Source organism: Cupressus sempervirens, chromosome 11 (genome assembly GCF_028749045.1).
Source record: "Cupressus sempervirens isolate cs-2001-9-10 chromosome 11, ASM2874904v1, whole genome shotgun sequence".
NCBI classification, from domain to species: Eukaryota; Viridiplantae; Streptophyta; class Pinopsida; order Cupressales; family Cupressaceae; genus Cupressus; species Cupressus sempervirens.
Window position 1 is genome coordinate 399,174,771 of NC_143128.1, and position 27,076 is coordinate 399,201,846.

A 27,076-nucleotide genomic window follows, 5' to 3' on the forward strand; every position below is an offset into this window, starting at 1 on the left:
ATCTCCCACCAGTTATGCCTCTTTGTATTTTATTGGCTTTTCCTCACTGAATACATGTGCAGGTGTTTCATCCAACTGTGCGTTCCCTTCCTTTACTTGCCTAAATTCTTTAGGAAATTTGTCTCTGTTTTGTTCTTCCTTTATCGTTAGTACGTTACAGCTCTAGAAAAGTTTATTATCCTCCATCTGCCAGTGAAATAGTTCGTTCATCGAATCCAGATCATCCTTCGATCCACCTTCCAACTGTAGGACTCCTTCCTCATCTGGTTCGATCTGCTTCTTCCCTTCGTCCTCTCCTAAATCGGACAATCCAGCTTCTTCTCCCACCATTTATGTATGCAAGTCAATTATGAGTCTTCTGTCTCCGCGCTCCATGAATAGGGTGTTTCGTTTCCAATTATGTTTTATCTTTGCTTGCACCAACCACCCCCGTCCAAGGATGGCGTCATACCCTCTTCTCTTCAGTGGGATGACCACAAAATTTAGTAAAAATGGTTGTCTCAATCGTTACCAGCTGTGCCGTCAAAGTTCCCAACGGTTTTATCCCATGCTGATCTGTCGTAACTGGAAAGTAGGTGGCCACAACGTGGGTTGTCCTAGCTTTTTCCAAATATCTTCCAGTAGCACATTCACACCCGATCCTCTGTCTACAATTGTATCTGTCAGCACAGTACCCAGAATGCCCATCTCCACTACTGTCAGATGTCTTCCTATCACAAGTGCCAGTAGCATCGGGTTTGCTGCCCTTGTTTCATTACTATCCCTTGTTTCTTCCATCATATTCATAATAGCCGTATGCAATTGTGGCATCGTGAGAAGGTAAATGCCTCATCATGTTTTGGGGACGGTGTCATATTCATAATAGCCGTATGCAATTGTGGCATCGTGAGAAGGTAAATGCCTCATCATGTTTTGTTCCGCCAAGTTCCTTTTCGAAGTTTCGGCTATGTCGTTTACTTGTGATTTCCTTGTTTTCATCTACCTTTCTATCTCTGTTTGTGCTTTTTGTAGCCTCTCCTCTTCTACATCAGGGTATTTCACTTTCTTCGCCTACTCCCATGTGACTGCCAATACCTTCTCATCACATGTTTCAATGCTTAATAGATTTACCCCTTGTTTTGGACATTTTGAATCTTCGTAGTACCCTAGACCACACCATCTACATAGTAGTTGTGGTGTCTCCTTCATAGTACAGTCCCTAGTGAAGTGGCCACAAAGATTGCATGCCTGGCACTGTATCATCGGCCATCCACTCGCATCGTACTGTATTCGACTCCAGCCTCCATTTTATTGTTGTTGTTATTGTCACCCCTTCCGGATCTATTATTGTTGCAATATCCCCCCGAAGTTGTATCGTTGTTTGTGCTATTCCTGGTAGACACTTCCTGCATTAATAACACCTGCTGGTGTCCTTTTGATTTCATGTTAAACGGGCACTCTTTTAGGGAATGTCCCGCAACCTAGTAGATGTCACAAAATTGTTTCTTCGAGCATGAGCCCTTCGTATGGCCATCCTCTTTACAGTCTGTGCACCACAGTTCTCCCTTCACTATGTCTGGATTCTTTTTCAAATTCTTAAATTCTTTCATCATTCAGAGCATATCTTTCTGTAATGCTCAAACCTTCTTGTTTGATTCCTCGTCACTACTGCTACTTTCAAATGATGAATCCTCTGAATTCGACGATTTATGTTTTTTCTTCTTACTTGTCTTTTGTTCACTTTTTAGATCCATAGCACGACCATACGCGTCGGCGTACGATGGGGGTGGTACAATCTTCATCTTCTTTTTCAGGGCCGGCCATAGCCCCTCCACAAACCATCGTTTTTTCAAACCGTCTGCTGGTTGACTTTCCATCTTTCCAACCAGCTCTTTCAGCCATCTGGCATAGGCCCAAATTGTTTCATTCTTTCCTTGCTTGGTACTATATATCTCCACTACTATTTCATTATCGTCCCATAGCAATCGGAACTCTGCTATAAACTCTTTTCTAACATCCGCCCATGTAGTTAGTTTCTGAGGGTCAACGTCCAAAAACCAATCAATTGCCACACCCCGTAGGGTTGTTGGAAATTGTCTGACCCAATCTTCTTCGTCCGTCACGCCATTTTCCGTCCATATGGTTTCACACGTTTTGCAATGTCTGATTGGATTTTTCGTACCATCACCATTAAACTTGGGTAATTTTTCTTTTGGACCAGCCATCGGTACCCTTCTTTTCCTTTGTTGTGTACTATTGTTTATACCTACGCTGTTCTGTACTCCCGTACCGCTCTAGACACCCGCGTTGTTCTATACTCGCGTGCCTCTCTGAACACCCGCGTTGTTCTATACTCCTGTGCTGCTCTGGACACCTACGTTCTCAAGTGGCGTGAAGGTTTCCTCAAGGACTTGGTTGTCTCAACAAAACTGTATTTTCTCGTTAGGTGTATCAGGGACGAAGAGTTCACTCCACGCTCGAGTTGTTTTGACACTCCGAGCTGCGCTGGTCCTTCCCCTTCCGTCCGGATTCCCCCTCAACGTATACAAGTTTGCCAATTCTTCCTTTGTTTCTTCGATCACCCTTCGCCTTTCTCAGGCTTCTTCTATCAACCTTTCTCTTGATCAACTTGGTGACCACTTCATTCGTTAGTACTCCCGTGGTACCGTGGTCACCTCCTGTGACACCATTGCCGTACCCTTCAGCGAGTTGTTGAAGTTTGTGCCTCTGGTCGCTTTGCTGTGTGCGGTTCAATATTTCCTATGCCACACGTATGTTGTCATCTTCTGGATTCTTATTTCTATCTTTATTCAATGTGTTTGGCATTCATAGCACCTGGTCCTTATAGGCAACGGTGCCAAATGTTTACCGTACAGGGTAAAAGGTTTACTAATGCATTTAGACAGTAGACAAGAACATGTAACAAAGAGGTATTCCTTTTATTATTCGCATGTATGCAAAAGATACTACAATGATTCCAATGATTATGATGCTTCTTAAAAAATCCATCTCGGAGGTGTACATATACCTTTCTGAAGGAGTGACTCAACCATCACACGCCCATTCGGATACTATTCTATCCGTCGGCTACAATATAGATTTTACTGACAACAACATCATTCTTGATGCTAGCATATCTTACAGCAGCAACATATAGTGGTCTTATGAGTTGATCTCAGTGCATATTCGTGATGTTTGTGGTATTAGTAGAGCGATCTACTTGTTTAGTTGGCTGATACAGGAGGATGGTAGATTTGTGAATATCTGTTTCTACTCCTAGGATCAAATTGGTAGGCTGATTTGGAGTCTAAGAGTTGGCAAGATTAGTGCTTTGCATTTTGTGGATTACAAAGAGTTGCTTTACAGCTTGGGGCATAGAGTTATCTTCAAAGTAACACAACAAGGTGAAGCAGAGTTTTTTAGGCTGACTTGGGTTCCAGGGATCTTATGGATGGATGATTTGCACTTGGACACCTTGCTTCACAATATGACAGAATTTAATTTCAATTGTTCTAGATTTGGTTGTAGAGCTACTAGCAGATTTATATGGGATCCTAGTATAATTGCAGGATTCATGATTGTTTGAGGACAAGTAATCTCAAAAGGGAGGGGATTGTAATGTCCCCTTTTTGGGACATTAGGAAATTACAATTCCACTTCATCAAATAATTAAAAAATGATTTATTTGGAGTTGAGTGCACATTATTTAAAAGGTCTTTTTAATTAAAATGGTGACAAAAGGGGAAGAGGATGAAAGACAAAGAAAGGGGAAACCAAAGAGTCACAACTAGATGCATTAAATGAAGGAACGGAGACTCATTTGGTATCCTTGATTATTGGTTTCGTTTTCATAATTCTTCTCTAGAAGAATTGGAGTGCAACTTTAGGCAGCTTTGACGACGGAAACCCTCTAGCTGGAAGACAATGGACAAAAACCCATTGTCTGTGGGAAACATCATATCAGGTGTCTCACTTGCACTTGAACTTATCTCTTGTTCTCCAATCTAGCTGCTAGGTTCTATATTTAGGATTGGGGCTAAATATCAATCTACTAAAGAAGTTGATTGTAATGTTCATTTTGGAAAAATCGTATCGTTTATGATATTTTTTATGTCCTGCTGAAAAGTGGAAATGGAATAGTAATTTTCTGAGATTATTGTTTGCTGGTTTAAATCTGAAAGTTGCATGAATAAATTGTTTGTATTTTGAGAATATTTGTGTGAAAAATTGGGAAAGAATACCCATCTAGGATATTTCCCAAAATTGGGTTGCATGAATTAGCAATAAAAATTCTGATAAATTTCCGTTATGTTTGTGATGCTCCAAAGTACGCAGGGCTGAGACTGTACTGAAAAGAACTGTTTGATGCCCATGTTTGATGCCTATACAAGGTGTCTTGGTAGGGGTCGTACAGTATACAAGGCACAGGAGTGACCATACGGAGTCTATGCTCTGGCCGTATGGTAGCAAGATGACAACAACGAGGGGTACGGTCAATGATGGCCGTAGAGTGGAGGGGGTCAATGATGGTCATACAATAGAGGGGGAGGGGTGACATACAGTATGGGAGTAGCAACCATGCGGGAGGGAGTTCAATGAGGCCATATGGGTTGATGGGTAACCGTACGGTGAGAAATAGCAAGGTCATGCAATATGGAGAGTTGTTGGTCGTACGATGTGGTGAGGCTATGAAGATTGACTAGCCGGTCGTACAAATGGGGGTAGAAATCCATATGAAGGGGTTATGCTGTGGAAGATGTGCTGCATGTTGCAGATAGCAAATGGAGTACGGTTGGAAAGGGGTTTCAGTCTCTCAAACATAAACTTGTAGTCCCAAATTCATCAGATAAACTCCAGAGAATAATGGAGATTGAATACGAATAATCCTTCAATATTAGTATATGTCAAAAGATGGTGCTCCGATTTACCAGATCTAAGCGAAGTGTTACAGGCAACGGAATAGGGTGAGGGTTGAATCACACCAAAATCGGAAAAAACCAAATAAGGAAGGTCTTTCACTTTCGAAATGGCGACCAACCGAGAACTCCAACAGGAATTCGCAATATAGAGAAAATAATCCAAATTGCATACCTAACTACTACCTACAAGCCGTGCTTAAATACCCATCGGGAAAGCCTTCCGAGGGTGTACAAAGATAGTCGACAACCAAACTACCTATGAAAACAATTAAACTAAAAATGGGTCCGAGATATATTAAATCAATCAGCCCATTGACAAGGTTCAATAAAATATATTTATTTTATGACGGGGACATTACAGTCCTCCCATTCCAAAATTTGCTTGTCCTCCGGCTATAAGAAACGTTCCATTATCAGCTTCTTCAATCTCGAGTCAGGTACTAAATAGATCTTCCCACCGAAGTAAATGATGTTAGCAATAATTTTGTATCTTTCATCGCGTACATAGCCATCCATCAACTAACATGCAAAAGTGTTCTTGGTATACTCGACCAATAGACGGCCTCGCCAATTATCCAAAGAATGGGGTAAGGTGTTGATTGTCATGTTTTTACTTGCAGTGTCTAGGATCCAATCATGATTAAAAATGAACTCCATCTTCTTGATTGTGACTTCCCTCGATCCTTTATTCAACATTCCTCTTAGCAATACCTTCTTGCAATCCGTCTTGAATCCATCCTTTTGAAACTTTGGGTGTACTGGTCAAGAGTTTTCAACCACTGGATGCCCAAAATGATGTCAATATTAACCAAATCTATGACAAAGAATTCATCTGTCATTGTATAGATTCCCATGGAAATTTGTAGCCGTGGGATCACATGAGTGCAAGGTAACAAGGTTCCTCCTACAACCTTAATCTCAAATCCTCTATGCTCAACTTTGTGCAAGCCTTTAGTAGTAACCAAAGGTGAATTGATGACATTGAGTGTGGCGCCAGCCGCGCCACTATCAATCATGATTGGGACTCATTTTCCGTGAAGTGTGCCACGAACTCTGAAGATACCACTTCCAGTTGTTTTTGTGAGGGTAGCAATGAAACCCCCTTTTTGTATCAGGGCATTTATTCTTTCCTACTAGGTAATTTCTTCATCAATTGTTGCAAGTATTTGTCCTTCATCGTCACCAGGAATCACCTCAATGTAATGAATATTTCCATTCCTAAGGCAGCGATGACCAGGTCCCCATGGTTCTTTGCACATGAAACAGATCTTTTTCCTTCGAAGCTCTTGCCGAGAATCTTCATCAAATTGAGGTTTTTTCTGAATTGGCTCCTTGTCTTTGTCTTCTTCTAGGGATGTTGGTGTAGGTGCGTGAGTTTTGGAAGAAGATGCAGCCATGTCAAGCGCCTTCTTAATAGCTTCGTTGAGTGCACATGAGTTGAACCCTTTGACCCAGGCTTTCAAGGGCTCTCTCAGCCCATCCATGAATAACACAATTCGACGTCTTTCAGAGATGTTTGTGACTAATATTGATAGCCTTTAGAACTCAGTGATGTAGTTGTCTATCGTGCCTATTTGCTTTAGCTAAGCTAGATCTATAAAGCTTAGCTTAGGATCCTTCCCATCAAAGAAATCAATGAGTCTCTTAATGAAATCGACATAAGAGGTTACTTGGTTGTGACCGAGAGTGACCAATCGATGATGCCACCACTCATACGCCACTCCTTCAAAATGAAGTGCTGCGAATTTGATTGCTTCCTCTTGGAGCATCACATTGAGTTGGAAATAGGTATCTGCCTTCAGAACCCATGACTATGCGGTAATGGCTCCAGATCCATCAAATGGCGATATGTTTACCTTTCTGATCTTTCTCCTGAGATCATCATTAAAATAATCGCGATTTCCCCCACCAGAATATCTCATTCTTGGATCAACATAGTCTCTATAAGATATATCACCTTCCATATTTGCGGTTCACCAATCTTCCCAAAGTTTTTATTGCAGTTCCTGAAAAGTGGGCTCTCTTTCTTTGTCTGGTGCTTTTGTCCTTGGAAGAAAGATGGGTATCGAGGGTCGAGAGCGAGAGGGTTGAAAGTTTGCCCTTCCTGAAACCAAGTCATCGCTATGCCCATTTTGTTCTCCTGTTGTCTTTCCCTCAAATAATTTCTATAGTGTTTGTTGCATCAGCCTTTGGGTTTCATTGATTTGTATTTGGTTTCTATTCAACTCTCTTAAAAGATTCATGAGTTCTGTCATAGGATCCTGATGATTTGACATTCTATCAATGGGGTTATTTTGCCTTCTCCTTCGAGTATAAACTTGCATTCACTTCCACAGGCTGGCAAAATCAAAAGCTCTGATACCACTGTGATGTTCCAGGAGGGCTGAGACTATACTGAAAAGAACTGCTTGATGTCTATACAAGGTGCCTTGGTAGGGGTCGTACAATATGCAAGGCACAAGAGTGATCGTATGGAGTCTATGCTCTGGCTGTACAATAGCAAGATGACAGCAAGGGGGGGTACAGTCAATGATGGCCGTATGGTGGAGGTGTCAATGATGGTCGTATGATGGAGGTGGAGGGGTGACTTACGGTAGGCGAGTAGAAACCATGCGGGAGGGAGTCTAATGAGGTCGTAGGGGTTGATGGGTTACCTTATGGTGAGGAACAGCAAGGCCATACAGTATGGAGAATCGATGGTCATACGATGTGGTGAGGGTGTGAAGATTGACTACCTAGCGGTACGGATGGGGGTAGAAAGTCGTACGGAGGGGTTATGCCGTGGAAGATGTGTTGCATGTTGTGGATAGCAAATGGAGTACGGTTTGAAAGTGGTTTCAGTCTCTCAAACATAAACTTGTAGTCCCAAATTCATTAGATAAAATCCAGACAATAATGGAGATCGAATACGAATAATCCTTCAATATTAATATATGCCAAAAGATGGTGCTTCGATTTGCCAGATCCGAGAAATGCATTACAAGCGACAAAATAGGGTGAGGGTCGAATCCCACCAAAATCGGAAAAAAAATCAAATAGGGAAGGTCTTTCACTTCTGAAATGGTGAACAACAGAGAACTTCAATAGGAATTCGAGTATAGATACCTAACTACTACCTACAAGCCGTGCTTAAATACTCGTCAGGAAAACCTTCCAAGGGTGTACAAAGATAGCCAATGACCAAACTACCTACATAAACAATTAAATTAAAAATGCGTCCGAGATATATTAAATCAATCGGCCCATTAACAAGGTTTAATTAAATACATTTATTTTATGACGAGGACATTACAATGTTTAGAACTTTGGCATATTTTTTATAAATCAAAATGTCAAAGCTAAGTTGTCTTTAATGCTCATCAATCACTTCCATTTGGAAACCCTAACATGACTAACCCTAAGTCACTTGAAACTTACAAATTCATAAAGGCTAGTTATTACTGCCTTCCAGAATCGTTTTTTGGTAAGTAAAATGCTAAGGTTTGGGAGCACATTGCAAACTAAAGTAAATCTGCAAGGTACTAAAAAGGTTTTAATCTTTGAAGTGAGAAATATTGGCTATAATAACTGAAACCTATATAGTTCATCTTAGACAAAAGCACTAATATTATTTTTAATATCCTATTATAGGAGGATTTTAATTCCTCCATTAACCACTCCTCTAAATAGATTGAATTTATCTTTTAGCAACTTGATACAAAACAGATATTCATATAACCACATGATATTTTAACAAACCCAATTATCATACTAACTACAAGAATGATGTAATTTTCTCAACAAACCCATGTAAGAACTAATTGCTAACACCCCTCCTCAAGGTGAACATGGGAAGCAAATACATCACTACAAAATCATATGCCTACGCATAGTTTAGGTTTGCATACTACAATATGGATCTTGCTGCATATAATGGCCTACATACAAGAACTTATCCCGCTTTCACTTCCAATGAAATTATCACTAGCTGACCATATTTATAAGATCTAGCAATTAGACAATCTCTATAGGCAACTACTCTCATATACAGTTGTTTACAATATTGATGATTAATATATTCTCTGTATTATATCAATATGAACAAAAGATGAAATACTACATGGACTAAACAAAACAGTCCTTTTGGAGACTTTGATGAAACACCTTCAACAATTCTCCTCACTGGCCTACAAAACCCCAAATAGAACTCATCAGGGGATCTCCTCCCCTCTAGCATGAAAAACTTTCATAAAACATGAGGGAAAATAAATATTCCCATCCTCCATGCACAAGGATAGAACAAATTTCCTCCAAAAATCCACATCTCCAAATGTGTCAAAATCCCTCCTCCAATGTGATGAGAATCAAATCCTTGTGTTCTACACAAAAGGAACACACCGAAGTTAATACATGAACTGCACCCATAAGTGTTGCTAAAATACCATGACCCCCTCACTTCATGAAGGGACAATGGACAGATGAAATGGGTGCTTCTTATATAATGCATCATCTCTACACAAGATGATATCTTGAGATGAAAATATACCTCTTGCCTTTGATGCTTCCAACTTCCAATTGGTTTGCTACTTAGAGATTTTGGCTTTGAAACTTAGTCTCATCAATTTTGAGGAAAAGAATTACCACCATAGTCCCACAATACATGGAACTCCATAAGGGAATGCCACTATCACCGTGCTCATCTAACATAGAAGTACCCTAACCAAATGTAGCCTACATCTGACAAGCTACATCAAAATGCTCTATTATCCAACTAGATCATGTCTCTGAAATTCATGATTCTCATGCAAGCTCTTTCAATCAAAGTCTTCACTATGATATGAGGTTGCATTATCATTGCTCACTATATGATAAGTAACGTCATGTGTGCTATTGACTTTGCACACAATATCATCAAAGGTATTGCTGCTATGGAACTCATAAGATGGCTCAAAAGACATTGTAGAAGTTGTTTTAATAGTACTTTAACGCACTTCTTCCATAGTAGCTATATGTCCATTTGAAAAACAATCCTGAGACTCATTGCTAATAAGTGAATTTTCTGATGCATTTTCTGGATGTTGTAGAAGCCTACATAAATTTTAATTATAGTTTTGAATGGCCAGCATGAGCTCTGGCATGAGATCCTGTGAAGACTTCATTTTACCTGTGCTGAAATGAGACAAAAGTGCTGGTCACTCTACTATCAACTGTGTGATCAGTATGAGTTTTTAATTTCGAACAAAACTGCTATATACCACTGTAAGAACCCCTAGAGGTTCTGACTCCACAAACCACTGATTTACTATGCAACTCATATGTTTGCCTTGGAATCCAATAATTATATGAATTTTCTTGAAATTCCTGGCTAAATCTGACTTGAAGTTTTCGTTTTGGGCTCTTAGGAATTTCGCCAAAAACTTGTCATGTGGATTCTATGCTTGCTGTTGTAGTTCCCTTTTGATGTTTTTGGTGTTGTCAATAAACATATGCATTCAAGAGGTTGAAGCAAATATATGCAGATGTCTAATGTGAAATGGAAGTGCAATGCAAGACTTTTTATTTGTATTTCCAATGGATTGTGATGACTGAAATAAAAAGAATTTCTACAAACACTTGGCATGCATACTAGAGATTCCATATGAGCTGAAAAGAATAGCTGCAGGAAAGGAATTTCGACAAACAATTGAGTCGTAACCTTGTAACTCCTTTATTTGATTACAATCTACTTTCAAAAATGCAAAAACTACTAAGCACATATTATATAAAACCTGGTAACAAACACACCAGATTAGAAAGACCAGCAACCATCAAAAATTGACTCCACAAATGTATTGCTATCATCAAATGCTCAAACCAAATTGATTGTGTCCCAAATGCCAATTGATATCTCTTAGATATCAAACGCTACCTCTAGAATGACTCACATGGGAACAGATATGGACCTCAGCTAGCATAAATATGAAATGGCAAGCAATAATGACACATAATACAGCTCCTCCAACCACATTCTTTGCAATAGCTGGTTACCAGATGCGATTTGCTGCTGATCCTTTCAAACTTGAACAATTTTTCATCAAATTCAATTAATTTAAACTCAATGACTCCAGGTTGAAGTCATTCTTTGTTGCACAATTCATTGGTTATCTGCGACCAAATTCGAAGTGTTGGAACTTTGAGAATTACTAATTCTTCAGGTTCTTGCAATCTGAAACCCTTGGTTCCAAACTCAACACACACAATCACCAAATTCTCAAATGCACAATGGATAAGTTTGATTTCTCTCCAAAGCTTTTAATAATATTTTCCTCTATAAACCTTCACTACCAAGGCTCACAAAACATTTGCATTTGTTCACATTGTAATACGTCATTAATAAAGCATACTTTTTCATTGAGTATTTATTACTGTCCAAGGGGTTTAGCTTAGTTGCTTGAAGCAATGAGTTCTCATTGTGGAGACCCTAGTTCAAATCCCAAGAGGGACATCTTTGTGGAATTCTAAGTTGTCATTGGTCTTCTATTGTGTAATGTCCCAAATTTTAAATCTAATAATTTAATTAAATTAATTAATTAACTGGTCCCAGAATTTAAATAATACAATAAAAGAACCTTTAATTAGTTACTTTAATTAATTAATATGGGGTCCAAGTTAATATTTCTATGTGTTGTTCTGATTGATTTAATATATCTTGGGCCCATTTTTGTTTTAGTTTCCATTGGTAGGTGTTGCCATCGGCTATCTTTGTACACCTCGTAAAGGTTTTCCTCAAAGGGTATTTAAGCATGGCATGTAGGTAGTTGTTAGGTATGCAATTTGGATTATTTTCTCTGTAATATGAATTCCTGCTGGAGTTCTCTATTGTTCGCCATTTCAGAAGTGAAAGACCTTCCCTATTTGGTTTGTTTGGTTTTGGTGAGATTTAACCCTCACCCTATTCCATCACCTGTAACACTTCGCTCGGATCTGGCAAATTAGAGCATCATCTTTCAGCATATATTAATTAAAGGATTATTCGTGTTCAGTCCCTATTATTGTGTTTGGATTTCATCTAAATCTATTGTGTTTATGTATGAATGAGATTGCATTCACAGTTGGCGGTTTATCATTTCTGGCTCAAACACCTAACCATATGGCTTCCAAAACATTCACGTGTTGCTTCCTCATTTTACCGTAAGACCTTCATTCTGTCTTTCATACATCATCCACCCACACCTCCATACGACCCTCTCACCATACTACATCTGCATACTATCTACCGTATGGACCCCATACCATACAACCTTCACCTCCAGTCTACTGTACGACCTGCTACATCATAGTACGGATTGAGCTCCAATTTATCGTATGGTTAGTTATCTTCCGTACGACCAAGACTTGGCCACCATACAAACACTTTCCCTAATACCATACAGCATCTGAACAACACTTTCCAGTAGATCGTACGCCATTGTTCTCTCGACGGTTTTTCCATACGGAGGGGAACCGGGTCATTATAGTGGTATCAAAGTTGGTGATTTTGCCAACCTATTGGGAGAATGGAGAGCTTTGACTTGGATGACGCTATGGCTCAATTTCCAACCGATTAGAGAGCACATTTGTTAGTCGAATACTGCAAGAATATTTTTGCGTGCCAACTATTGGATGGACAAGTGCAAGATGACAAAAAAAAGGTGGTTGGCGATATCATTTACCACAAAGATAGAAACTATTTGGAACCCGAGTCAAAGATGAAGGAATGGATTCTAGAGGAAGATACCGACACAAGTATTGTCAAACCAACACCCAATGATCATCTTGATGAAAATTTGGGTTCCGTCAGTGGCCCCCCAAATGAGAAGGTTCTATCCATGGTTGTTCAACCTCCTGGAGATGCTATGGTCGATTCCTTGATGGAGCAACCACAGTTGGTTGACTATGGAGTTTACCCTTCAGTGTTGCCTAAGTCATGCATGACTACAATATTTCTGTGTGAAGTGCTTCCACATAAAAATAATAGAATCTACATGTGTTGTGAAGTTCCTGAGGAGATTGATGATTACATGAAGATTATGGATCTAGACATCAATGTGTTTAATGATTGGTGCCCTTGGGATCCTAGTGGTTTTGGATATAACAATATTTCTATTAGAGTGGCATAGCAAAGCCCAAATGGCGATCTACTCATCTCAATTGAATTTAATTATGCACATGTGATCTTGAAGAAGCATGGAGTTTTCAGTAGATATAGCAATCTGCATCCGTGCATGATTTGGGATCCTAGAGTTTGCGTATTGCTTGAGGACAAGCAATCTTTGGCCGGCGAGGATTTGTGATGTCCCCAATTTTAAATGTAATACTTTAATTTAATTAATTAACTCACTAGTCCCAGAATTTAAATAATACAATAAAAAGACCTTTAATTAGTTACTTTAATTAATTAATATGGGGTCCAAGTTAATATTTGTATGTGTGGTTCCAATTGATTTAGTATATCTCGAACCCATTTTTATTTTAGTTTCCATTGCTAAGTGTTGTCATCGGCTATCCTCGAAAAGGTTTTCCCCGACGGGTATTTAAGTACGGCATGTAGGTAGTTGTTAGGTATGCAATTTGGATTATTTCTCTGTAGTGCGAATTCCTGTTGGAGTTCTATGTTGTTTGCCATTTTGGAAGTGAAAGACCTTCCCTATTTGGTTTGTCCGGCTTCGGTGGAATTTAACCCTCACCCTATTCTGTCGCCTGTAACACTTCGCTTGGATCTAGCAAAGTGAAGCATCATCTTTCAGCATATATTAACTGAAGGATTATTCGTGTTCAATCTCTATTATTGTGTTTGGATTTCATCTAAATCTATTGTGTTTATGTATGAACGAGATTGCATTCACACTTGGTGGTTTATCATTTCTAGCTTAGACACCTAACCGTACGGCTTCCAAAACATTCACTTGTTGCTTCCTCATTTTACCATATGACCTTCATTCTGTCTTCCATACATCATCTGCCCACACCTCCATACAGCGCTCTCATCATACTACATCTGCATACTCTCTACCATACGACCTTCACCTCCAGTCTATTGTACGGCCTGGTACATCACAATACGGATTGTCCTCCAATCTACCATACGGTCAAATATCTTCTGTACAACCAAGACTTGGCCACTATACAAACACTTTCCTTGATACTGTATGGCATCTGAACAACACTTCCAATAGACCGTATGCCATTGTTCTCTCGACGGTTTTTCCACACGGAGGGGAACCAGGTCATTACATATTGGTTGTATTTGTCTCCTTGTAAAAGGTGGATTCTAGGTTGTGACTCTTGGTCTTCCAATTGTTGTTTCTAGTGTGGTTGCTCATAAGGAGTTTGAATAAACTTGTAAGTCTCATGTTGTTGCTTGAATAAGCACAAGATTTGTAAACGATTTCAATATAATAAATGAGTATATATTACTCATTACCTCAACATCGCCCCCACTGTATTATAAAGTCAATTTATAAATTTATAATATAACTTAAATAATTAAACATCATTAAAGGCCACTAATATAAAAAAATCTCACTAAAAACTTATTATTTTGACAAGCTGTCTAAACTAGAGTCAATCATCACATCCACCATGCATCCAACTATGTTACTAAAATTAGGAAGGGTCCGCCTCTAACATCCACGAACTTACTATTAATAGTGCCACTCAAAACATAACCAGAAACCTCTGAATTTAATGCCTCCAAACAGAAGAATGATTCAGTGAGATAAACCCTTACAATGGCCACCTAAAGAGCTCCCAAAGTATCATCAAATGCTCAAAATGAATGGATTGTGTCTCAAATGCCAATTGATATCTCTTAGATATCAAATGCTACCTCTAGGATGACTCACATGGGAACAAATATGAACCTCATCTGGCATAAATATGAAACGACAAGCAATAATGATACATAATACAGCTCCTCCAACCACATTCTTTGCAATAGATAGTTACCAGATGCGATTTGCTGCTGATCCTGTCAAACCTGAACAATTTTTCATGAAATTCAATTAATTTAAACTCAATTACTCCAGCTTGAAGTCATTCTTTGTTGCACAATTCATTGGTTATCTACAACCAAGTCAAAGTGTTGGAACTCTGAGAATTACTAATTCTTCAGGTTCTTGTATTCTAAAACCCTTGGTTCCAAACTCAACACACACAATCACCAAATTCTCAAATGCACAATGGATAAGCTTGATTTCTCTCCAAGGCTTTTAATAATATTTTCCTCCATAAACCTTCACTAGCAAGGCTCTTTAATGAATAAAACATTTGCATTTGTTCATGTTGTAATACATCATTAATAAAGCGTACTTTTTCAATAAGTATTTATTACTCATTACCACAACATGGCCCACACTTAATTATAAAGTCAATTTATAATATAACTTTAATAATTAAACATCATTAAAGGCCACTACTATAAAAATATCTCACTAAATACTCATTATTTTGACAAGCCATCTAAACTAGAGAGTCAATCACTACATCCACTATGCATCCAACTGTCTAACTAAAATTAGTAAGAGTTCGTCTCTAACATCCATGACTTACTATTAATAGTGTCACTCAAAACATAACTAGAAACCTCTGAATTTAATACCTCAGAACAGATAAAGGATTTGGTGAGATACAATGGCCACCTAAAGAGCTCCAAAACTCCCAAACTAGACTTTATAAAAGTGTTCCCGGAGTCTGCGAGTCTGAACAAGACTCTGCGAGGCAAAGGCGGCCTTTCGGAGGCAAATGGCCTCTAGACTCTGACTCGGCCGAGTCCTGGCAGAGTCCACGTGGACTCACTGAGTCCCGAGCCCAAGACTCTCCCAAAAATTTCTTTTTAAATTTTTTTTTTTTTTTAAATAAATTATTTTTTAAAAAGAGATTTTTGGAAGGTGTTTTTTTTAGTCTATATTAATTCTGAAAATGATGTTGTGGTTACTATCTACACTATTTGGGTTTCATTATGAAAGTCGCTTTCAGCATTGTCTTTTAATAAAGTTATAAACTTTCAGACTTACATGTATATCTGTTGCTAGCTATGTCCTTGATCATTTTCTTGGCAAAAAATTGTAAGCCAACTATAATTGTTATTAAAAGACTTTTACCATTAAAGGTTGTGGTTCACCAAGTAAATTGATAGACATACTTGAGAGCCCTGTTGTTGTCTACAATGCGCACATAAGCTGTAACAAACATATTTCTCAATGTCTGAGTCTTCCATAACTTATCTTAGGCGTATTCGTAGGAGGGCATAGGCTACTATGAACCTTAGTCTTCTACACTCTAGCTGATATTTTGATATATGTTTTCAACTTTTGATTCCATGGATTTCATTCATTGTAGACATTTGACAGTGACACTATATTTAACTTTAGATTATGTTATTTAGTTTTTTTCCTTCAGAAATTCGCTGTTATACTTATGTGATCTATGCAAAATTGTTTATGAGTGTTAAGTAGCTTCTATTTATCTCAATTATTGTGTATTTGATGTTAATTGACTAGATGATGCATGAAAAAATCTTTAAATCCTTTGAAATCTTTCAATTTCATGGTTTTTTCGATTTTCCAAGTCCTAGCCGAGTCCGGTCGCCAAGTCCGAGTCCGAGTCGGATTTTAACTTTCCAAGTCGGAGGCGAGTCCAAGTCCCATAATATACTTTATTATCCACCATACTAGCATACAAGGGTCAATTAATAGGCTAATCACTCAAACTTTGATGCTCACAAAAATGGGGACATTACAGAAATAATTTCTAAAAACTAGCTAAATCTGCTAGACTATGAATCCTCAGCTCATGCACAAAGCAAGTTTATTATACAAATTTTCCATGCTTTTTTAGGAGACCTTCAAATAGATTTTTTATAGGTATAATTAAAATGCAATCTGGAAGAGCAGCAGTTCAATGATCATATGAAATCATTGAGGAACATAGTCATATTGTTCATTGGTTCCTTGTGACAAAAGTTATGGAATATAGAAAATCTCTAAGAAATGCCTATAATGCAATGTAAAGATACATACAAACAATTGCAAATTTATAAACTTACAATAACATGCAGGATCAAGTATAACAGGCTCATTGTTCTTATCAGAAGAAATATTCCCACTCCAAAGATCTCCATGAAGCAAACAGGGTTTTATCTCAATCCCCTTGAATAGCGTAGGCAGATTCTTTATTAACCTTTTCCCTGTCCAGGTAAGAAGTACACCATCATCACAGTCACTTGTCTCTATTCAAAGACATGAATATTTTGAACAAATAATACTCCCGATAATTACCTTGAATAAAATTAACGACATTACCAGTTTGGCAAACAATATTACTGTACATTTACTCTGGAAACGACTGAGAAAAAGAAATGAAAACTAGGAGAGAAAGAATTACGTGACAATAATTTATTATTTGAACTGCTCTATTTGAGCCATTATCAATTAGAATTTACCACTATTGTAAAATAACATTTAGCATCCAGCATATTCTGCGGCATGTCACTTCGAGGATTCCAGACATAAACAAAAACATAAGAAACCTTTACGGAACAAACTACGATAGAATACGAAATTATACACAGATATTGAATCCAATATATTATCTAAAATTTCAAGAAGACAAACACTTGAAAATATAGTAGCATAAAGAGACCATTGTCTCATTTCGCAGTCCATGACTGGATGATCTTATATACAGTATGTAATTTAATATAGAATGAGATTACAGGAGGTCTTTTCAATTAAGAATTCAACTTGGATCCATTTTTGTCATATCTTATGACCTGGTAAAATTGATCAAATTAGTTTTGGATTGTAAGTGTTTAAATTCACTACCTTTTGCATAGATATCATTATCCCTATATTGTTCTTGAGCCAGTTGAAGCTGATATCCTAACCGATGCTCACCATAAAATGTTACCCAATCTGATGTCCAAGAGTTTACTTGGGGAGTACTGCACAACATATAATATCTTTCACTATTTTGATGAAAATCATGAACTTGGCCAGAAATTTAAGGAAATCTACATCAAACTAACAATTCAGAGATAGTTTTAGCTTATCCAATGTCATAGAGTGGTATCATTCAGAGAATCCCTAAAGAAGAGAACACAGCCAATATTTAGCTGTTCTAGATATATATCAAAAAAGAAATTATCAGAAGACTACGATTTTGAATCCAAAAGAACCCCAGCAGATCCATTTTCTGTTTCTGGAATCATTTGCAGCTCTACTGTAACAAATAAAGCTGATCTACTTTTATTTACAATTTACAATTAGTCGTGTTAACTGAAAACTTTCTCACGTTGCTAGCCACAAATTCATTATACAATTATTTAAATAAATACAATCAAATTAAGGAATGATTTTTAATATTTTGTTCTCAATACTAATCAACGAAAAAATAAGTACCTGCCAATCGTATTGTCAACCATGAATCCAAATCCCTTATCAGATATACCAGCTTTATGCATTTCACCAAGCTTCCTTCCTAACTTTGCCTTCACAATAAAAATTTGACACCACTAACAATTCTTACATACAAACTAATTTGAGAATACAATTTATTAATGGAGTAGTATCAATCTAACCTGATCACTTCTGGATGACCCAAACTCAATGAATTCCATGATAATGTAGGAACCCCTTCCCAATAAAGGTCCAACCTATTAATAAAATGTTAGATTAGTACTTTTAGCATGCCCTTGTTCAAAATTTTACAGCCTGAAACACAAGAACACAACCAAATTCAACACCAAGAAAATTTTCCAAGATTGGATCTTTTACCAGACCTTAAATGGTTTAGGCACACGGATGGTATTAGTGGAATACATTGCATTCAAACCAATGGCCTCTGCTTCAAACATTGGGGGACCTACATCCCTGAAATTCGAAAAAAACATAGTTCCTTAAGAGCCAAAGCAACACTTGCAGAATAGACGAATTACATGCTTTTGGCACTTTTAACTTGCCCACATGCATGGAAGTACTGCATATGTAATGGCTTGCAGGTCAAATATGCATACAGACAACAGCATGTTTAGTTTATTACAATCAGATTTGCAACTGACTTAAGTAAATGAGATGTAAATGACAAAATTCATATATGTATATATGTATCAAAAGAAATGCATCGGTTGGATGATACAAAAATTATGTGTTCTTCATATAGGTGGTGTTTACATGTATCAAATTATGGGATAATGTACCAGGATTCAAATTTGTACTTTTTATTCAATTTCCTGCACTAGAAACTTTAGAGTCCATGTGAGTTTCTAATTTTAGCAAAACGATGCTTATAGGGAAAATCACATGTACTCTGGCAAAAATATCAACAGTATGGAAGCCTAAGTCATTGTGAAGCAGTTACTTCCATCAGTAATTGAATAACTCTTGATTAGTTCCCAACTCTGGAGATTTCAAAAAGGACCATCTAGTTTTTTGCTTTTATAAACATGACCTTCATATAATATATTATAATTAAACTTGTCATCACTGCTCTAAACTTTCATTTTTGGGGGGTTCAGAAATTTGTATGTAAGTGGAATTCTAATGAAATACAAAAAGTCAAAACCCAATAATGGCAAAATGTTTAAGAGGCTGATGGTTCATCTTGAATCAGAAAAGGAAACAATGGATGGGTGTGACAGAAACAAAGACCTTATTCTATGATAAAAGTTTTCCGCAGATGTATTTCATGAAAACAATTAAAGAAAGTGTATGTGGATACCATTGTTCTACCAACATTAAGTGCAAACTTGACAGTTATGGAAATTCAAACAAGTAGCTGATAGATCACTCAACTTGCATTTGAATCAAACATATGTGCAGAAAAGATATAAAAATTACCTGGTAAAATAGCTGTTAATGATTCAAAATGGATAAATGCAGGTTGGCTTCAAAAAACAAAGAGAAAAAGTAGGCAGTTCATGGAAAATCAAAGAACAAGTACCTGATAGATCACTCAATTTTTGACACTGGCATTTGAAAATAAAATGTGATGTGCAGAAAAGAGATGAGTCCTACCTCGTAAATTAGCTGAAAATGAAGCAACACAAATAAATGTGGTTTGGCCTCAAACAACAAACGTAAGAGATTTAACTTGTAACAGCACAAACAGATAGGTTATTGCAGTTATATTTTCACAACTACTAAGGATGTTTTTCCATTTGTATGAGAAGTTTCTCAAGAATCATATTGCAGTGCCCCTTCACAACTGTGATCAATTTGTGGAGACCGAACGTGATGTCCACTTTTCTGCATGAGAATTCAATAATTAAATAATAAAATTATGTAATTAAAATAATTATAGAAACATGTAAAATATATGTTGTGAGCTATTTTTAATATAATAATAATTCTTAACTAAGACAATATTATAATATAATAATGATAATATTATTATAATGTAATTCATCATATATTAACAAACGAATATATTAAAATAATAAATAAACAATACAAATTAATATAGTAAATGATGGCCAAAGATTACCATAAAATAAAGGAATTATCATATATGAGAACATGATACTCTATGTACATAACATATATCAGATGTCAAATAAAATATTTACCAAACAAATGATGGATTAAATATGGGAGGGGCAGATAGCCCCATAAACAGAATATACAAAGACATTACAGATTGACCCAGTCATGGGTGATAATGGCCACGTATTGAAAACAACGAATAGTCTTAAAAATAAAGACTGTGTTTACATATTTTCATCTTGGTCTACAATGACTCCAACCCCTAGCGATGTCTTATATTATACTGGTACTTGCAGCACGTTGCTCGCATCTTTTTTTTAATGTATAAGATGACAATGAAACCTAGAGAAGAAATACTACTTTAATAGACAGCATGGAGTCATCATTGTTCCAGTATGGAATTTTGTTGCACTTAACTCATGCCGAGTCGACACATTATCAATTACAGCAAGAAAATGATTAATCTGTAAAGAATACTGGAAGGTCAACTAAAATCAAATAATATTTCATTTAGTCAAAATGGCAGCGACCTCAATATTTAATTGGTGATTGAGGATTTGAAAGGATAATTGGTTATTTAAGTGAGGCCATTAACTTAAAATGGAATATGAATTAAGAAGCAACACATTCTCTTGAGTTTTCAAGAGGCGCAACCAATCTATAAGATATATATTGGAGAGTCAGCAATACATTGAGGGGATAGAAATTTATTGGATATATTACGGCATAAGAGCGCATACTGCAGAACACACAGTGATTACCTGCCATACATTCACACCAGCAGGAAGATACTTTACTATGACCACCCACACTTTGGGAAGACGTTGATGATAGGAGGGTATATATATATGGTCCTGAGTTTACAATATAGAGGGAGATATGTAAACAAGAAGTCCCAACATTCAGGCCATTAGATAGCAGCGAATGGACAAGGAATTTAGTTCATTCATAGGATTATAAGGAAAGAATTCAGAAAAAGAAAATCACAAGACTTAGGCAATTCCACATTAATCAGAATTAGAGCATAATTCAGAAAAATCAGAAGACTCGGGCAATTCCCTATCAATCAGATTTAGAGCATTTATGATCATCAAGATGGAATACAGTGACACAATAATCTTGGACTGATTTATACTTTCATAAATATTATATTTCAATCGACACTTTTAAGAAGTTATAAGATATACATCTCTTTGAATTTACTTAAATATCTCAATCAAATTCATTATACAATAATCATAAGTGACCCCAATGCATCTGCAAATCAATACAACAACTTAGCCAATAATAAGTGACAGTTATTAGAGAGCTCACAAGGGACATTACAGAAGGATAAAGAAAACAATAGAAGAAAGAATTATGATAGGCCTTTTGAGAAATTTATAAGAAAATATGTAAGGGAGAGTGAATGCAAAGTAAAAAGAATATTGTTAGATTTAAAAAGATCTTTTCTAAAATTTTATGATTGCAATATAAGGAGTTTGATATTTGTGAATATCCTATTGTTATCATTCCAACTCTTTTAATTGAATTTAAAGAAATCAGTCCTGAACTCCATAGATCAGGACTGGGATCATTACAACTAAATGTCCAATCCTGGTTTTGGTTCGAATTCTAAATCTGGGATTCAGCATAATTGTTTTGGAGGCAGGTTCCAGTACATATATTTATATATATATATATATATAGGGGCATCTTCAAAAATATATATATGTATGCAAGTATATCCATATAGTCATACATGTAAGATGTCAATGTTCATTCATCATTCGTTCAAAACCTCAAACATTTAAGAATAGTAATAAGTTAGAAGTGTGATTCTCATAGAAAGATAAATCCATAATTGCCAACATATAATTATATCATATTCATAATTTGTAAAAGTCTCAAAATGTCCTTACATGATGAACAAAGCAAAAATGGTGAAAAATGCTTGAGAAATGAATTAATGACCCTTCAATGACCAATTTTATGCTTTATTGGTCAAAGTAGGGTTTTTGAAGCCTTTTAGTTTCAAAGAAACAAATAAATAATTGGCATGTGGGCCCATTTTTGGGCACGCACATCCCTTGATTCCTATGAATTCTGCCAGCAATCCAATGGGAATCCAGATTCTCTATGGATTATGTGCTTCTCTATGGAATCCAATTTCATACCATCCATTATGGGATGGATTAGCACCATCTTTTGCAGATGGGATCAGCAGCTGCAAGTTAGATCACTTGCAGTATCGACATACCTAGGACAATTTAACAGAGGTTGGAGTTGATGATAGTATTTCAAGTACCTATGGTTGTTACCATCTCTTCAATGCAGTTGGGTGTCAATGTCAATTAGATGGGGACTCAGGTGCTGACGGAGATGGTGTATTAGTTGAGTTGAGTCTCGACGAGTTGTTGCCTCCATCACTGCCTACCGTCAATTTTTAGATGATTTTTTTATTGATGTCTATTATTTGGATGTTGGTGCTACAAGAGCCAGTTGTGTGCGACAAAGATATTGCATTGTTTCACCTCTAATCCAGGTGGACCATGGTGTATATCTTAGCTCTAGAATTGCTTTGGGACAAGGAGTCTTAGGGAGGGAGGACTGAAATGTCTTCATTTTTAGCAAGTTCCTATAGTTGGCTTGATTAGGTCATCATCGTTACCCTCGTGAGCTAACAATGGGATTTGAGGGTCTCCGATGTGGAGTTATTAGGCTTTCTAGTGGCCTATGGTGAGTTTTGGCTCTGTTTTGAGGGACTTACTATTTATAGTAAGTGAATAGTTGGTTCCTATGAATTCAGTTGCGTAGGAGATGAGTATTTTTGGCTTCTGGTTTGGGCTCCAAGAATCTTGAAGGGAATGACTATTTATAGTAAGTCTCATCATGTTCATTCATCGTTTTTCTTCATCAGGATCACTTTAGTGTTGTTAGATTTCAATTTTGATGCTTGTTCAGTCATTTTTGTAAGATGGGTGAATTATTATTATTATTCAACTAAATATGTGGAGGTTGTTATTTTTGTTGGTATCGTATTTGGCCACCTTAGTGTCATAGCCCGTTGAAACTAGGTGATAGAACATATTTGAAATTTTGTTCATAAGTATGCATTTTCCCTAATTTCGCCAAATCGGAATGAAAGAAAGTGCAAACCTCCAATTTCGCAATTCTGGTATACGGTTTAGGATCACTTTCCGATTTCACAATTTTGCAAGAACAAACTCCCTTGAAGAGAAAGGACGGCTCAATTCACCAATTTCGGAGTGACCTTTAAGTTATGATTCCGATGTTCCACAATTTCACAATTCCGAAGGAGAATCCAAAAGCTGACTCCGTAAGGGCGAAATTAATATTGAAAGATATGGAAAAATTAAAATATTAATGATCACACTTGAAACAAAAGGTTGAGTACTCGATGATGTGACATATGGAGCAAAGCATGAATTCTGAAATGCGCAAAAAGTCATGGGCATTAAATGAGGAATGTCTTGAAGCTGAAAAATCATTGAGAATGAGTTATTTTGCACAAACCAAAAAAAAGGTGGCACGAAGAAGAAGATGGCATTTTTGGAGTTCCCCTCTCCGAGCATTTAACTTCCAAAACAGTATGTTATATTTTCCTCCTGTCTGGCTACAATTCTCTCAAAATGCCGGTAAAGAAAGATGTTAGTAATAAGGAACATAAGGAGGAACAAGTAGAAAAATTGATTCTAAAAAATGATGTTAGAAGTTTTTTCCGGGTCTTCTTCGAGTGGTCAAATGTCTATATTTCAAGACGAAGTCAAAGAGTGGGGATGCAAAATTGCCTTTGCATGGTAGGTCCGGGTCTTCTTCGAGTGGTCAAATGTCTATATTTCAAGACGAATTCAAAGAGTGGGGATGCAAAATTGCCTTTGCATGGTAGGTCCTTGTTCTAGTATTTCTTTGCAAATAGAAACGAGAAGGAACCCTAAAACAATCCTTGGAGACTTGACCTAGGAAAAGTAATTGTTCCTAATGTTTTTGTGGATGTTAAACTTATAAACGGACTGGCAAAACATTATGAACCCGCCACCAGAACAGTGAGAAAACTGGATGTCATGCCCTTGTTAGTAATTACCATGTCATGTGTTGAAGAATGTCTTGGATTGAGCACCCAAGCCCTCACCCAAAATGGACAAAGAACATTTCAAGAATGAATATTAGAAAATCATGAAGTTTGGTAAATATAGGGAAATTGGTCACTTCATGTGTAGGGGTCATAACAATAAACTGATGTATATGGACAATATGGGCCCTCGTCTAGTTGATTCATTTCTGAACCTTTTTTAGAATACCTTCTATGCATGGCTTCAACCTTTCAGAGAAGATGAAAAGCAAAGGATTCCCTTGGACCACATGTACATGTGTATGAAGATTCAAAATCCACATACCTACCTAGAATTTGACTTTGCCAGTGAGATTGAGAAAATTTTGCACAATCAATTAGTCAGATAGAAAACTTCAAGGTCATTCAAGAATTATTTACTATTGTGTCACTTAATACTATACCAGAATGTTGACCAGTTCAGAAATTCTATGAAGGTAGTAATTACTGATGATGATGGTAGTCTTATGCCCATTCAAAGGTGGTGCCCACTTTGGGACACTCATGCTAGAGATGGGGACTTCACTGTTTTCAAAGATGTATTTGTGCAATTGATAATCAGGATGATCAGAGAACCCATTATGAGAATTCCTCAAGCAATAAAGAATATGTTGAGGCGTAAAGATTGTCAGCCTGGTAAAGGTTTTCTTTTCAATTTGGGAGATTGGATTGTGAAACCCAAGTATACATTGCTAAGGATATACGGATGTAGGCAACCTCCTCACAAATTTCCATTATTTGTTCCAGAGAGATTGGGTTTTTTGGAATTCATTTGGCAGATGATGTGGGTAGGAAAGGATATAACCCAACCGAGAACGAAGGGTAATATGCTCCCACATCTTATTCAATTTCATGGCTTTATTATTGGGTATAATATGATTCTGGAGGTATAGGAGTCTATTAAGAATGGTTACTGGTTGGCTAGTGAAAAGAATAGGGAATATAACCCTGAAAGGTACATCAAAAGCATTAAGGCTAGATACACCCATCAGCTGAATATAGAAGATGATGCTATCAGAAATTGTGATAATATGGCCCAAGTTTATCAGAGACTAAAGAGATGGCATGCCTTGTCCAAGATTGGGGAACAATAGTTAAGGGTATGCCCCGGTTTTACTCAAGTGCAGACTTAGAATTGATGAGAATTAAAAAGTGTATTCAAAACTTTGATGAACTATACCAAGAGTATGTGAAGCAAGAAGAGCCTAAAGATATTAAGGAAACATTAGTGTCCCATCAAGCTTAAAGGAGAAAAGTGGACACAATTGAGCGTAGCTCTAGCACTTTGACCTCCTTACCACAGCAAAAGGAGGAAGCCACCATATCATTATTTTCATATGATCATTCTGATGATGAAGCATCTGCATAAATGCTCAACTTCTTGAGAGCTTGAAGAATGATAAAGAGCTTAGACTCTCAGGGCCTTCACTCAAGTATTCAGAAGAAAAGCATGGATATCATGCCCAAACAATAGAGAATGATACAATAATAGATATTGAGGATGAGAGAGAAGCCATTTCTTTATGTTTCATTCAATAGGAAAATTTTATTCAATCATAGGAATTCAACGATTTTTGGATAAAATACAAAATGAAGGATTTTGACGAGAAAAAGGCCAAGAGACTTGAAGGGGTGGATGAGGCAGAACATGTTGCAATTATACAGCAGATGAAGGGTGAATTGAATCTGTATAATATCACTTGCACTAAGGAAGAAGCTGGAGAGATAGTTGAGTGATCTCCTAATTTAGCCAGGTTTGACTCTCAAGGAGTTGTTCTTACTTGACAAGATAAGGAAGCAGGAGGATTCTACTTTGGTGTCAGAATTTGAGTCACTAGATAAGGTGGAAGGAACAGGTTATGATCCAAGAATGGAAACATTGGCTGCCTGGGTAACATTCAAAGGAAACAAGCCAAAACTGATTGACATTTCACAAGGTGAAAAAGGAATGGCCCTAATCTAGACTGTGGAGAATACAGATCCAGAACTTACTACTGCAAGACTCACTCATGAGTCAATGTTCAACCAAGCTCAAATTAGGCATATGAAGGAAATGATTGAAGTGTTGCAACAAAGAGAAATGGACATGAATTCTATTATTAATAGAATGCATGTAAAGATTCGAAGGCTAGAAAAGGAATTGAGTGAAAAGGGTTCCAGTGAAGTTTCCAATGCAGTGGTTGTTCGGAAAGCTCCTGTCATTGCTAAAGAAGAAAGTCCTAGCATGGGATTGATTGATCATCATGATTGTGTTTTCAATAAACTGAAAGAAGTGCTCGTGTACAAAGCAAATGTTATTTTAGAAAAATGTAAAGAAGTTTTTGAGGGATTTAATAATATTTCAAACATGTTAGATTTCTTCAAGAAATGAATATAGAAGTTATCTGAATTGGAAAGAAAATGGGGTCTATCAAAGTTCAAATTAAATTAGTTGTTTGAAGTTACAAAAAGTGACCCTAATGCACCTATTCAGATTAGGAATACTATTGATTTCCTTGACACAAAAGCAAAAAATCTGGCTTATATGAATCAATTAAAGCAGAAATTCGAAGAGAAGCAAAAGGCAATCTCTGTTGTTGAGCATTCAT

General features: G+C 36.9%; 1 protein-coding gene across 1 annotated transcript in view; it reads right to left on the reverse strand.

The window, feature by feature from the left end:
- The window catches only part of LOC149529866 (Protein kinase superfamily protein), a 169,027-nt gene that overhangs the window by 38,616 nt on the left and 103,335 nt on the right, over positions 1-27,076 (reverse strand). Inside the window, exons 3-7 of the mRNA XM_089810115.1 lie at positions 18,676-18,766; positions 18,475-18,549; positions 18,296-18,384; positions 17,720-17,838; positions 16,942-17,082 (exon numbers count right to left, since the gene is read on the reverse strand). Of these exons, the coding sequence (XP_089666241.1) occupies positions 16,942-17,082; positions 17,720-17,838; positions 18,296-18,384; positions 18,475-18,549; positions 18,676-18,766 (515 nt within the window). The remainder of the gene's footprint in view (positions 1-16,941; positions 17,083-17,719; positions 17,839-18,295; positions 18,385-18,474; positions 18,550-18,675; positions 18,767-27,076) is intronic.